The sequence below is a fragment of the Bidens hawaiensis genome, unplaced genomic scaffold (assembly GCF_021521415.1).
Source record: "Bidens hawaiensis isolate Kalapana, Puna unplaced genomic scaffold, B.hawaiensis_p1.1 tig00064509_1, whole genome shotgun sequence".
Taxonomy (NCBI): Eukaryota; Viridiplantae; Streptophyta; class Magnoliopsida; order Asterales; family Asteraceae; genus Bidens; species Bidens hawaiensis.
Window position 1 is genome coordinate 50,751 of NW_027501504.1, and position 16,067 is coordinate 66,817.

Here is a 16,067-nt window from a genome sequence, read left to right on the forward strand (position 1 = left end):
AGATCCAAATGATATGTCTAATTTCCACTCACGAGTGTTATGTATTGATTCGAAGAAGTTGTTAGATCTATTTTAGGCATCTACAAATTCAAATAATATATAAATCACAAAGTATATTTTTTTTATGAATCTTAATTATAAAAATAAACAATAAACCTTTTAAGTAAACAAAATAAACATATATTCGTTCTAACATTGATTTACAGTCTAATATACGAATAACCACTATTATTCAATAATTATAACTCTCAAATGTGATTCGTTTAGATGTTTACACTCTTTTAAACTATTAAATCATTTGCGTTATTCATTGCATCTCTCTAATTCTAACATAATTTCGAATATAAAAATACTTAGATGTATTAAATCCAACACGATCAACCCGAACAAAAATTACAAACTAAGAGTATCTTTCTTAGTTCATAGACAACAATTCTTACTTGCAAATTAGCTTTAGCTCAAATGCATTTAAAAACAAGTAAAGGTTTGTACTAGTGACTACAATGTCCTAAGTTTGAATCTCACCTCAACCAGGTTTTAGAGTGTGTTTGGGATCCCTTTTTATAGTCTCGTTTTACTTTTGACAAAAGATTTCTTTTACAACTTTCAATATTAAAAATCAACTTTTTCATTAAATACTTCACATTTTTTTTCCAAAAATAAAAAGCGTAAAAGTAGACTCTAAAAAGGAATCCCAGGCACCCCTTACTCCAGTGGACTTTCAAACAACGAGTTTTCTCTGAAACAAGAAATTTTTGATCCAACCCCCAATTAGGTTTTACTACACTGAACTTTCAAACAACAAGTTTTTCCTAAAACAGAAGATAATAGATTTAAACTATTAAACACCGTCTGCAATCGCATACGTATACGGTTGGATAACCAGACTTTATTCATTATTAGTTGAACAAAAACAAAAAAAATAAAAAAATCTTATCATTAAGTTTTTTCCTAATATACACCAACAACAATTTTTATAAAAGAGAAAAACACAACCCAAAAATAAAACCAACCAATCATTATCTCTCAAACACAAACACACAAGTCAACAACATCTTCCTGTTCCTGTTCCTGTTCCTGTTCTTCCTAGTACTTCCCTACTCGCAGGTACACAGAAACTTAATATCCACAAACATGTCCGCCGCCGATGTCTCAAAATCTTCATCATCATCATCAACCGCCGATTCATACATCGGAAGCCTCATTAGTTTAACATCCAAAAGTGATATAAGATATGAAGGCATATTGTATAATATCAACACCGAAGAATCATCCATTGGGTTGCGTAACGGTAGTTGATTAATATTATTATGTTATTGTTGTTGTTATTTTGTTGGTTGGTAAATTATAGAGGTGTGCATACGCGTGTAAATAAACCGAACGTTTAGTGAACTGTTTGGGTGGAAGTTTATTTATGTAACAAAAAGTTTGTGTTTGTTTAAATAATCAAACGGATATGAACACGTGTTTATGTTTGTTTGTGGTCGGTTTTGGATGAGTCATTTACTTGATGTTTTTTATTTGTTTGTTTTTTGTTCATTTAATTGTGTTTGTTTATGTTCGTTTAGTGAATTGTTTGTGAACCGTTTGACTGGAACTTTGTTTGTGGAACTAAAAGTTTGTGTTCGTTTAATTAAACTAAGGAACACGAACAACACATGTTTCATTTATGTTCACTTTTGGATGAATCATCTACTCAATGTTTTATATATGTTTGTTTTTGTTCATTTAATTGTGTTCATTGATGTTTGTTTGTGCTCGTTTGTTTTTCTTCATTTATTGTCGTTATCTTTGTTCACATATGCTAAACTATGTTCGTGAACTGTTTGTTTGGATTTTAAATGAACGAACATGAACATGTTAATTTTTTAAACGAACGAACATGAAGACGGATACTTGTTTGATTAAGTGTTCGTATTTGTTTAAAGTTAAATGAACGAGAACGAACATGCCATTGTTCATGTTCGTCCGGTTCGTTTACAGGCCTATGTGCTTGGTTCAGTGTTTGGCTAAACCCGAACTAATAACCAAAACTTCGATTGTTGAACAAGTTTACTAATTTTTTTTATTTTTAAAATCATTGCGTTTTGCTAATTTTTAAATATTAAAATTTTTAAATCGTTATGTAAATGTAATGATTTTATAAACCGTAATGTTTTTAAAAGTTAAAATTAAATTAAGTTAGACTAAATTAGTAAACATTATATATCTTTTAAAAGTTTGAAGAAATGATTTTAGAAATTAATTTTTCTTATAAAAGAAATTAAATTTGGGTTAGGGCATTCTACCGTTGCATCCGCTCGCATTGATAAAATATGAACACGTGAGGTTTTTAACTGGTTTTAAATACCGTTGGATTCCCTTTATTATACGTTTTTTCCGAATATAAACGAGGGGGCATTTTTGGAAATGAAAAGATCACACGGACAAACTTTTGAACTCGTTTTCTAAAATGGGCATTTTGGGGATTTTCCCTTATTACATTCTTATGAATTACTTAATATGAAAAATAGAAATCTACAATGTCGATTAGGTTCGGTTCGTTTTTTGTTGCATGCAAAACCTAAACCAAACCCTAAGTTCGGTTTTCACAAAAAATTAAACCAAATTGTTGGTTTTTGTTTTGCTTTTTTGGTTTTCGATCGGTTCTTTTCGGTTTCATGCACACTTCTACATTAAAATTTCTGATATTACTTGTATCAGATATCCTGCTACATTCGTACTTGTGTTAGCTACCTAATTAATTCATTTCAATTAACTAACTAAGATTTTATATTTTGAAAATGATTTGCATTGTTAAGATATTTTGGTTAAACGACAAGATGTTAACTTTAATGCTTGTGTGACTATTTACAGTAAGATCATTTGGAAGCGAAGGGCGGAAAAAGGATGGTGCGCAAGTCTTGCCTAGTGACAAGGTTTATGAATACATTTTATTTCGCGGAACCGACATCAAGGTACAATATTATTATTATTATTATTCAAATAATTTAGTTTAACTTTATTTTTTTTATACTTTTGCAGGATCTTCAGGTGAAAACTTCTACAACCGCTCCGCCTGTTCAACCCGCACAACCTATAAATAACGATCCTGCGATTATACAAGTAAGAAAAAAGTAAACTTTAATATATTTTCCATGCTATTATTGTTTAATGGTTTTACATATTTCATTTTATGTGCAGTCTAATTATCCTTGGCCCGGTCCCACACCATCAAACTTACAAGTGGGACCCACGGGGCCCGGTTTTCAAGGCGGAATGCCTTTATATCAACCGGATGTCAACACTAGCAGTCTTGCAATGCCGCCGATGTACTGGCCAGGATATTATGCCCCGCCAACCGGGCTGCCACATCAGCAATCTTTGTATCGGCCCGCACCTATGCAGTATCCTGGTTTCGCTTCTTCGTTGCCAGGTGGACCGCCTAACTTGTCTAATTCCTTACTGGGGTCCACCTTGCCTTCCGGTCTTCCTCCTGTGCCGGCTTTGTTGACGTCTTCTGAACCGCTGCCGAGTTTTATGCGAACTAAGGTTTCTAACTCTGTGGGTCCCACAGCTCTGCCACCTGTATCTTTGACTACTAGTATCCCTGATCCAAGTGTCACCGTACCTCTCGTTTCTAACAAATCCAACGGGCTTTCTGGTGCACCGTCGCTAGTAACCCCTGACCAGCTGTTGCAGGCTGGGGCTCAAGCGGTTCATAAGGATGTCGAACCGGCTGCACCAGCACCGGCACAACCACAAGCACCAAAACCAGTACCGTCATATGAATCGTCTGCACCAGCACCGGTACCAAAACCAACACCATTGTCTGAACCATCTGCACCAGTACAAGCACCAAAACCAGCACCGTCATTTGATCCGTATGCACCAGCACTGGCACCAAAACCAGCAGTGTCATCTGAACCGTCTGCACCAGTTGTGGGTTCTACAGAAACGCAGCCTCCAATACTACCGTTACCAACTCAAACCAGTGATCCTCCAAAGGTACGACACTTCACTCTTTTTGACGTTTTGTAGAGGTGTAAACGAGTCAAACTGAGCTTGACTAGGCTCGAGCTTGGCTTGTTTAAGTTATGTCAGCTTAAGCTTGAGCTCGTCTTGTTTCTAGCTTTATTTTTAAAGCTCAAGCTCTGCTCGTGAGTAGGTTTTCAAGCTTGAGCTCGGTGTGGTGCGTTTGTCATTTATTAGTTAGTTCATATATATTTTTTGTTATCTTTTATATATATTCTATTTATAGTATGTTCAGTTATTTTTATTATTATATAAAATAATAATAATAATAATAATAATAATAATTATATTAGTGTTTAATATATCAAATAAAAATTATTAATAAATAATAGGCTTGTTTGAGGCTCGACCTTATTAAACAAGATTATATGTAGGTTCGAGGTTGGGCCTGAACTCATTTAAGCTCGGTTGATTCGATCTTTTTGTGAGCCACTGTCGAGTAGCTCACGAGCTGTTTGGCTCGTTACATCCCATTATGGAGAAACATGGTTAACTTCAGAAAGTCTATGTATAGAAAGTGGAAACTTAATAATTGAACAAGCTTATTTTTATGCCCCAAACTAGCATCATTTATTAAACAAGCTTATTTTTAGGCTCAAGCTCGGCTTGAAAGCTTTTAACAAGTCAATCTCTAGCAGCTACTCGAGCGGCTTGGCTCGTTTACACGTCTAATGTTATGTGGCTCTAAAGTTTTGATCTTTAATAATATGTCAATGTGCGTGTCTTAACATGTTATTTTTATTATCATTATTGTTGATTGTTAGACAAATGGAGGTCAGTACCATAACCGCAACAGTTACAGAGGGCGTGAAAGAGGCAGAGGATCCGGGGTACCTTTTCTGAACTCTTAATAATCATTTTTATGTTTTCAAAACTGTCATAAGCTCGGAAGGGTATATTCGTCAACTAAGTTTTACATGTTTTCGATGATGCAGGGGCCACGGTCCGTGATAAAATTCACCGAAGAATTTGATTTTACCGCGATGAACGAGAAGTTTAACAAGGATGAAGTATGGGGTACTTTAGGAAAAAACAATAAGTTGAATTCAAATGGAAGTGATGAATATGATTTTGAAGATGAAAATGATGCTAAGGTAATGTTTCACATAATTTATATTTTATAAGCTCTTGATGTATCTTTTTTATAAAATATTTAAAATTAATGAAACTGGCTTTGATTTGCACAGCCTGTTTATAGCAAGGATGATTTTTTCGATACTTTGTCGTGCAACAATGATACTCGTTCGAATAACGGGAGGACGAGATTCTCCGAGCAGATGAAGCTAGATACAGAGGTAATAGTCATGGTATAATTAGAGGTGTGCAGAAAAATGAATTAACTGTGGCCCATAAACAATTAATTGATGAAACCGAACCGTACCAAAAGCCAGTGGGTCGTTTTAATGATTTTTTAATACTGATAATAGTGGGTCGTAGAGGTGCACAAATCGGGTTTTTCAAATACCCAGGTTCGGGTATGACCTGGTATTGGAAAATCGGGTATTGGCAAAACCCGTTCGGGTCCGGGTATTGTCTCTAAAAGCAATGTATTGGGTTCGGGTCGGGTATAGAACCGGGTATTCTAAAACCGAGCATTTGAATACCCTATTTCCGGGTATTGAAACCCTATTTTCGGTTTTTTTCTAGCTTTTTTTGGGGTATTTTTCGAATATATATTGGATTTTTTAAGGGGTTGCACCTTTTAGGATTATTTTTCCGGGTATAGATCGGGTATTTGAGAAACCCGGTTCCGGGTATTTGTAAAACCCGGTTTGGGTATGGAACCGGTTCGGGTTTTCGGATACTACCGGGTACAAATCGAGTTCGGTTCCGGGTACGTGTTTTGGTACTGAAATGCATACCCTATCTGTACCCTACGGGTAGGGTCGGGTTCGGGTATTAAAAATCCGGGTATAAAAATACCGGGTACGGGTATTTTTATCGGTTCCGGGTTTGGGTTTTTTGTGCACCTCTAGTGGGTCGGTTACGGTTATGATTTTGGGCTAAAACGACTCATGCACTTATAACAATAATTTATTATTATTAATTTATTATATTATATTATATTATATTATATTATATTATTATTATTATTATTAGAGTTAATGGCCATTTTCGTCCATGTGGTTTGCTACTTTCGCCACTTCAGTCCAAAATTTTTAATTTTGTCAATTTAGTCCTCATAGTTTTAAATATTAGCCAATTACGTCCTATCTGTCTAACGGCATCCAGCTATGCCGTTAGTTTAAGGGTATTTTTGTCTTTCTCCTTTTAATTTTGAGTTAATGGTCATTTTAGTCCCTGTGGTTTGATATTTTGCCAATTCAGTCCAAAGTTAGAAAATTTATCAAGTTAATGTTCAGTTTAATTCAGTTTTTTTTATTTTTTATTTTTTTTGTTTATAACCCTGAAGAGCATAATTCAAGCCCAAAACCATCGAGCAACCTCAAATACTGGTATGCATTTACTCTGTTAACAACAGTAATCATACCCCCCACCTTATATTTAGTTTCTATACATTTCCTAAAATCTTCTTCATGGTGGAATTCAATGGTAAAGTGGTCAAGGTAATTCCCTTAAACCGAATTATACAGAAAAAACTAAAAATTGTTTTGTTGATTAATGTATAATAGTTGATTACAACCCAGATTTTCGTTATGATATGTTAATCTCTAAACCCTAAATATTATGCATTCATCAAAGAAACAATTTTTAGTTTTTTCCGTACAATTCGGTTTCACGGAATTGCTTTGACCACTTTACCATTGAATTCACCATGAGGGAGAGTTTAAGAACCGTATAGAAACTAAATACGAGAGGAGGGGTATGATTAATGTTGTCGACAGAGTAAATGCAGACTTGTTTTGGGCTTGGATAATGCTCTCTAGGGTTATAGAAAAAAAAACTGACTTAAATTGACAAAATTTCAAACTTTGGACTGAATTGGCAAAAGTATCAAACCACAGGGACGAAAATGACCAATAACTCAAAATAAAAAGAAGAAAGACAAAAATACCCTTAAACTAACGGCATAGCTGGATGTCGTTAGACGGATAGGACGTAATTGGCTAATATTTAAAACTATGAGGACTAAATTGACAAAAATACAAATTTTGGACTGAAGTGGCGAAAGTAGCAAACCACAGGGACGAAAATGGCAATTAACTCTTATTATTATTATTATTATTATTATTATTATGATAAATGTTTCTTTGATGGACATTTGGTGAATTCTCTAGATACAGAGGTGGTGGTAGGGTTGGATGTGGGCCCAACCGGGGAGGTCGATCTCGAGGTGTCGGTTATTATGGAAGGGGATACGGTTATGTTAATCGGGCCCGTGGTGGGAGAAACCCGGCCCGTGATTACTAAGGTTTTTATTGTGTTCTTGGAAAATCATTTTGAAAGATTTTTTTCTTTTTTAATATTTTTGTTACTTTGCAAAGGATTTAATGATTTATGTGATTTATCAATGACAACAATGCATATGCTCATGATAATAAAATTGAAGTTATCAGTGGTTAAAGTTTATGTGATTAAAATATGGTGGTGTTTGATTTGGCTAATTGCCAACAAATGTCAACATCTTAATATTGATTTTTGGTTTTAACAATATTAAACACAACAATGTAAGGCAATGACTAGAATTGTCAACTGCAATAAGGTTAGGTTTGGTTTGGTTTGGTTTGGTTTGGTATTGTTTAGGATTTGTTAATATATGGAAGATTTGTTTTTTTTTTGTTTTTTTTTCAAGAGCATTCATAATAAGACATTTTATAAAATGTTTTTAAAAGTTTGTCATTGCATGTGTCATATTTAGCGTTTATTTTTCAAGAGAATATTTTTCACAAGAACTATGAAAAAACATGGTTTTTTTTGCGCGTGGTGGAGTCAGATGGAGTGGTTGGGTGTTGAATTAAAAAAGAAAAAAAAAGATAGTTAATGATGTGACAATGATTTTAGGCATTTTTAAGATTTCTTATTAGTTGATTTTTATGTGTTTTTAAATAATGATGTTTATATAATGTGATAGCCAACTAGACATGTTCTTTTGTGTTTTTGTGGCTTCGTATTATGGAGGCTCTAAGAAGGGGTATGACTATATGAGCAAGTTTTAAGACTGTGTAGTGGATAACGTATCTATGGGGCGTTGTGCGTCATGTGACGTCACGTCACCATATGAGCATATACACAATATGTGTGTGTGTGTGATGGATAACTCATTCTAATCATTACCCACTTATTATTTTATTATTACATATTTATTAATAATAAAACATAAAAACACTTCCACCAATCACCATCAAGCATCACCAAAGTTGTGTGGAAAGCGCACCCTCCAAGGCATCGCGGGAGAAAAGGGGGAGGGGGTAGGTTGAAGGTGTCCCACTACTCATGGTCTAATGATCTTGGTTTAAAAAAGTGCGCTCAAGGCGAGGTGAGGCGAGAAGCGACCCAAGGCGAGCACCTCAACGCTTTTGCCTACCCAAGCGTTAAAAAAGCGAGCGCTTTTTGCGCTTTTGTGCGGAGCGAAAAAGCGAGGAGGCGAAGGCTTTATGTACAAAAAGCGACCAGTTAACCCATTTTCAACTTAACCTTTATTATTAGTTATTTCTAGACTTTTCACATGTGGTAATAAACTTTTGAAAGTTGAAACACTTTTGAGTAGTGTTCTTTTGGAAACACTTTCGAGTAATTTGTTACTCAATAACTTGTTTTTATGCGACTTTGATATTTCGGGCGAGTAATATAGTACTTGAAAAATTGTTCTACGCTACTTTTGGAATTTTAGGATATATATATGTTGATGTTTTAGACGTTTAATATATATTATAATATGGTTTGTATATAATACGTGGCTTATAAATAATTAAATATTTTTTTAAAATAAGGTCGCCTTGTGTTCAAAAAACGTTTGCTTTTGCGCTTTTCGCTTTTCGCCTCGGCTTAGGACCTCTTCGCTTTTGTTCGCCTCGCGCTTTTTTAAACCAAGCTAATGATTTGTGAATCACTTAAATATTTGTATTATTTGCTTTAAGTGTAACATAAAACAATAATTTAAGGTGACAAGATTATAGCCTTTTAGTCTTTGTTTTTCTTAAAACACATAAATGGTCATGTTGTAGTCTGAACCGACTTTCTGTTTAGACAATGGAAACTTATGTCATTGTCTTGAATAATTATTATGAGAAAGTAAAGGCCAACCTTGATATAAATGAGCAGTTGCCCACAAGATACGTTAAAGGGAAAAATGGGTAAAGTGAAAACATGATTATGTATGCAGAAAATGGTTCAAATAAAAAAAAGTTGTTTCCTAAAAATGATAAGAACCAATAGAATTTTGACATTTGACATTAAAACCTATGGTGAAAGAACAATTATAGGAAACTATGTCGGTTATAATGGTGAAAGAAAAATTGTAGGAAACTATGACGGTTTTTTGTACTTTTGAATCTCAACCATTGATTGATATGATCCAATGACTATGACTTATTCCTAGTCTTCCTAGGAAACTACTTATTTTTAGGATAATTCTCCCCTATGTATGCAAGTCAAAAAATATTTATATTACTTTAAAAGTTAAAAGTAGTTTTTTGACGTGACAAGTGATGAAGAAAAGTTATACGACTCGTATGGTTGTATAGAATCTGCTACTTTAATATGAGTCAATGTATGCATTAAATTTGTTAGGTGTGTCTGGGCAGTACGAGCCGGTGCATGCATATAGAACTCGCCAATTTATATTCATACTGTTAGCGTAAAGTAAATATCGGAAATTTAACGATAGACTAATATGGAGGTTACCTTTCTCGGTAAATATCCTGAAAAAATAATATTATACATGATATTTGATTTTGTTAAAGTTCCTAAAGCATACAGTGCGGTGGTAATGTGGCTCATCTCAATTTTAAATATTCTAGAGGTGCAATGTTTATAAAAATATTTAGGAGTACGTTAGTTTAACGTAAAAAGAATAAGTAACAAGAAAAATGCTTACACGAGTGCACATCACGTGTGTATATCTTTTATGTATAATGATGATGATTTATATTGTATGATATTCATTCATATGTTTGTAAATTGTTATTTAAACAGAATAAGTTTGATTTTTCTTCACATGTATTGATACTTTATTCTTTAGGCTAATTTTCTAGAAACCCTTATTTTAAAATCTCACACACGTTTCGAAATAAATTTAATGTGAAAAGATTTTAGCCTTTTAGGTATCATTCTAACAAATTTAATGTGACAACTAAAACTAATTATTCTAAGTTTCTAACCATCTAAGCTTTATCTCGAAAAACTCACATGACCTGTCAACACTCTATTAATCAACAAAATCAGATAACTCACTGTTTGTATCAGACGTGTAGAGTTCAAGAGGTTATGATAAAAAATAAACGAAAACTATTTTATCACTATCATTTCTTAAAATGGTTAAGTAAAACTGTAAAACCAACTTTCACTATATAGAATTGATATAAAAGTAAACTAATCAAGGGTAGATAAATCTTTCCAATCAAGTTGCATATACAATACACACAAAAAACACAGACAACACTTAATACAAACATAAGTGTAACCTAAACTTAACTTCTAACCACCGGAAAACTAAACTGCGGCGACGGAGCGATCCTAGGTGACCTCGGAGACCTTGGAGTGAACTCAGAAACTCGACGGCCGTCACAGTCATAATATATAACCCCCGAAAACTCGGGTGGTTGACACTTCACACCCCTCAATATTTCTCTTTGCCACAAACCACCTTCACCAAACCCTTCATCCACCACCTTATCACCACCACCACCACCACTTTTTTTATGGTTGATGACTAAAGAACTCATAGCCTTATTACTTATGGTGGTAATAAGTTGTCTTGGAGACCTTAATGGAGATCTTGGTGGCAACTTAGATTCATAATAATCATCTTTCTCCTCTAAATCAAATGTCTTGTTAATATTAATATTAACATGATCAACATGATCACTACCATCTTTACTATCTTCCTTTTTTGAGGCTTTTCTTCCATGCTTAGCACATAGAGCAACTACCATAGACACCATGACAAACAAGCCGATTCCAAGGGGTATATACGCGATATGATTGTTGCCCGTGTGATCGATGAAGCTTGGACGAACCATTTTGTATGATGTTATTTGATGAAGATAGGAGAAACAAGAAAAAAATATGGATACTAAGTCTTGCTGGTTTGGTGTGTATGTGTGTGTATATATAGGGAGTTGTTGGTTAATATGCATTTAATATTATGGGATGGTAGAGGGAAAAAAGATCGATGTTCAACTTCTAGTAGTAGGATTAATTAATGTTTTTGGATAATATTATGAAAATAAAAAAGGAAAGTGTTGATATATAAGTAAATTTATAATATATATTGTTGCATGACCAATGTTGTTAATTTAATATTGTCAATGTTTTGGTGATGTATTTGTAACATGAATAATTTATAATCCAATATACGGTAATCGACATATAAGAAATAAATAAGTAACATTAACATTTTTTATTTTTTTTGACAACTTCATGGAGTATCTTAAAGGGTAACATGTAAGAAAATTATAATATGTATTGGTATAAGGTTTGTGTGAGATTTTGAGTATGAAACCCGGTAGGCGTTTAATTTAGATTACTTTTACAAGCTCAAGTTTAAAGACGGTATTACTATATTAGATCTCAGACATGTTTATCTGAAATGAACACAAAACTTATTTATTCATACGAAAATGAAAATATAAGTCGAACTTTTTAAAATTGTTTAAATCTTGAAATTAATAAAACGTTGTAAGTAATAGAATTGTACCCGCACAGGCAAAGGTTAATTAGTAATTGGATATCTAAAAGAGATTTGTCCGAGTTTAAAAATCGTTTTACAAACATATATAAAACTAATCTTAAAACTTGCTAAAATTTCGTCATACAATAGACTTAAAAACCTTTATTAAAAAGAAGCCTTAAAATTTAATCTTAAAAAAAGTATGTTTTGCGAGATGATTTAAATTAATATAAAATACAGACTTTTTTCTGCCGTCAAAAAAAAAAAGGAAAGAAAGAAAAGAATTTATTTTCTTTTGAACAAATAAGAAAAGTATTAATGAAGAGAGTACATCATTAACCCTACAAGGGCCAATAAGACATGTTCAAGTCAACCGTTCTTTTGCTGTTTTATTGACTTTTGTTCCATGAGTTCTATAGTTTGACCAAGTCTTATGAAGTAGACACTTGTTGATAAAAGTCAAAACTTGTTGAAGTCGACCTCTCTCTTGACCTATTCCACAACCTCCTCTTGTGAGAAATTATATTAACTTTAAGATCATTTATAGATAAACCTTTACAACCAAATATGCAAAAGTAGGAGTAGGTTTAGACGACGTTCTAAATAGTTCGTTTAAAAAATATAAATCTTTATAGCTGGTGGCGTACCTAGTTAGTATGTGGTATAATCTCAAGCGATCATCGAGAAATTTTAATACCAACCTCATTAAATTTTGAAACTGACTTCATGAAATGTTGATATAGACCTTCAAGAAAGTTTATTAAAAAATTAAAAAGAAACAAATATAATTCTATAAACTAATTATTAACAAATATAAAGCCACTATGCCCATTTTTATACAACTAAACAAATAATCACATTTCATATTAAATTCAAGTACCCAATAACCATTTTAACTAGTTATGCCCAAACATCATTTAAGCTACCCTTTATTAACATTTAAAAAAATTAACCTAACAACAAAAAATGTGAGAAATCAATATTCTCTATCACCGTCCCCACTCATAAGTAAACTTTCAAAATAAAAAACTCAATCGATGATCTTATCGAGACACTTACCATGGTATGGGTGTGCACGGTTAAGCTTTTGGCTCAAACGAACCAAGAACTAAAAAGATTTAAGTTTTGTAATAAAATTTACCCTAAATTAGATATAAAATAAACTATGGTTATAATTTTATATATTTTTTAGATTAGTTGATTTCTTTACAACTAACCACAAAGAAAAATATGACTTGTTGTTTATTATATATTATAATTTATAAAGGGGGTTGCGGCGCAGCTTGTTGCCCGTTTGCCTGCCACTTTATTGTAATTGTTTTATAATAAATTATATATAATTACATGGAAAAATCTAGGTGCTACATAAATAACTTCACTTGGAGTTTCACAACTTGCATTTTTTTACTAGTTGTTTGAAGGAAGATTTGAGACAAAACCATGGACTTTAGTTTTCAATCAAATCTACCAACTATACTACTATTTAAAAAGGACATTTTAACTTGCACAAAGTTGGATTAATGATACAATTCAAGTTGGATTCTTCGATTCACACTGTCAAAAAAAAAAAAAAACAATTGAATGCTTAGTCTAATAAATGAATGAGATTTAATTTGTTAACTACTTTTGTAACACCATTACTATTTCCCAAAGAAAAGTTACTTGTGACATTTTACCTTCATTAATCATTCTCGAAAGCACCATGGTCAGTAACAAATATTCATCTGATAGTAAATTTATAAGAGTACTAGATATTGCTAAATATTACATTAGTTATCTATAAAGGATACACTTATAAAACAAATTTGTTGTCAATTCTACTTGCTTTTATTATATGTTTTAATTAAGAAGTTAAAAACATTGTTTTTTTTAAACGGCTACGTATTGTAAACACAACCTAAAAGCCCCGGCCCAAACTGGAAACCGAGGCAATTGAGCACAAGCAAACGGTTACAACTTCACATAAAGACAAATGATTGCAATAGAACATAGGAGCTAGATCTAGTAAAAAGCCACAATTTTGCTTCTTCTTTAACAATCACCAAGGCGAGTTCCTCCCGGATCGATTTAGAGGCTGTTTGGTTCATTCAGATCTGAACGAGTCAGATCTGAATAAGCATCTGTTCCATTCAGCAACAACAGAAGTCTGAATGATTCGGACATAATTTTAACTATTCAATGTTTTTCTTTTTGAAACCAAACAGTCTGAAGTCTGAATGAATCAGATGTTTACATCTGAATGGTTCCATTCAGATGTAAACAGGCAGCCCCTTAGACTTTAGAGTTGAAAATTCTCTCGTTTCTACATCTCCAAACGATAATCATGAAAATCACTCGCAAGGTTTTTCTTTTAGCAGTGCCACCTATAGTCGCCCTCCCCATTCCAACAAGCTTCTTAACCCACACATGCATGTAAGTTGAGCCAAAGACAGTTGTTTTCATAAGAGATCAGCCCACAGACATTTGAACATGAGATGATCCACCAGCCCCATCTCAACCAATCATTTATAAACATCGCATACCCTGCACCCAACACTTGGTATGAGAACCTTTGCTTCAACTAGACTTGGTATGCTACTTGCTAGGAACAAAATTATTGTATTCTATATGATTATAAAAACTATACTATTAAAACAAGATTTCTTTAATTTAAATAAATCTATTTAAGAGGTTGCATACAATTATTAAATTTATTATGGGCCACTTTCCATGTGCTTTATTATAATGAGTTATTAGGTTATGTACCCGTGTCTTACACGATTTAAACAACTTAAATTATATAAGTGATAACTTTTAATAAATAAAATTGAGTAATACATTAAGTACAAAGTTAAATTATAACTACTATTCACAAACTTAAAAACAAAACATAAATCTCTAAATACTTCTTTCGATACAACATTAGATAGTGCACCAAAAATATAGTAGCAACTAAAGTAAAATAGTATTATGAGAACATAAACGGTACAATCGAAACAATACGAACCAACCATCAATAGAAGAAAACGTTCGATTAGTTGAAGAATGTACATTAAAGGAGAATCGATAATGTTTTGATCGACAAAATATGGATAGAAAGAAAGGTATTACGGTTATAGGTGAAAGAAGGCGGGTCGAGTTCAATTAAATATCCACGTGTTTTTAATAATGAACCAGTTGAATAATGAAAATGTTCAGTTTTATAAATAAACCTAACGTTTTTTGAAAATATAAAATATGTTTTGTAAAAGCAATTAGAGAAATTATTAAACAAAATATATATAAAAAAAACTTTAAAAAGTATGTATAATTAATGTATAATTAATAGGAGAGAGAGACGGGAAGAAAAAATAAGAATTCATAAGAGAATGACATGTGACATGAGAAACTTTTATTTATTATATAATATAGATACTCATCGTAATTGAACTACGGAAGTGCATAATATTAAGTTTACTTTCCTTTCCATTCAATACAAGAATGAAATATAATAAAAGCATGCATGTTGGGGAAGGAAAGAATCAAAGTGTGAGTTTTGAATGGTTACTTTCCTTTGTGTAACCAAACATATTCTTTTTCATTCCTTTATAACCTTGCATTGGTTCCCTCACATTATTAGTATGTTTGTAATTTGCATGGTATTCAACTTGCTCATCAATCTGAAAATGAAATTTGTTGAAATGACATAGAAAAGAATGAACTTGGTAATTTCTTAATTGTTTCAATTCAATATGCTATTTTTGGTATTTGTAATATTTCTAACTAGTGTGTTCCCGATGTGCTTTGCGCGGATAACTCAAAAGAGCTTGGTTGGTATTTGTTCGGTTCATTACGACATTAATGTGGTACCGACACTCGGTATATGGTTTACAATACAAAAAAATATATTCTATTGCGAATAAAACTCCGTTTTCATTTGAACTTATATAACTTATTGCGAATACAGCTTCATTTTTAGGCATGACATAGATAAAAATATGAGCATGTCGTAACGACATAATAAAAAGTTTTTAAAATATCGTATGGTAAACGTTACAAAAGAATCAATAACTTAGATATAAAACTAATAACAAATAACTATGTGCGAAGAAAAACACATGTAAAGGCACATACTAAGTACTAACACCATGAAAAGTTTGGGATGCTAAAGTGAGAAGTAAACAAAGTTTAGAAAAAAAATATTAGGAATCAAAATTGAAACACTTTAAACTTTGGAGGGCTAAATTAAAACAATCTAAAACTGAAAGACTAAAGGTGCAAAGATTTAAAATTAACTGTAGCA

General features: G+C 32.6%; 2 protein-coding genes across 2 annotated transcripts; one reads left to right on the plus strand and one right to left on the minus strand.

The window, feature by feature from the left end:
* Positions 1–1,055: 1,055 nt before the first annotated feature.
* On the plus strand, positions 1,056–7,491 carry LOC143604251 (protein decapping 5-like). Its single transcript, XM_077080785.1, has 8 exons — positions 1,056–1,291; positions 2,857–2,957; positions 3,025–3,105; positions 3,184–3,987; positions 4,779–4,844; positions 4,950–5,108; positions 5,202–5,308; positions 7,233–7,491. The coding sequence occupies exons 1-8, from the start codon at positions 1,135–1,137 to the stop codon at positions 7,384–7,386; spliced, it is 1,629 nt and encodes a 542-aa protein (XP_076936900.1). The 5' UTR covers positions 1,056–1,134; the 3' UTR covers positions 7,387–7,491.
* A 3,113-nt stretch (positions 7,492–10,604) lies between these two features.
* LOC143604252 (uncharacterized) lies at positions 10,605–11,156 on the minus strand. The gene has a single exon (XM_077080787.1). It carries the CDS (start codon positions 11,154–11,156, stop codon positions 10,605–10,607), a length of 552 nt encoding a protein of 183 aa, XP_076936902.1.
* Positions 11,157–16,067: the final 4,911 nt, after the last annotated feature.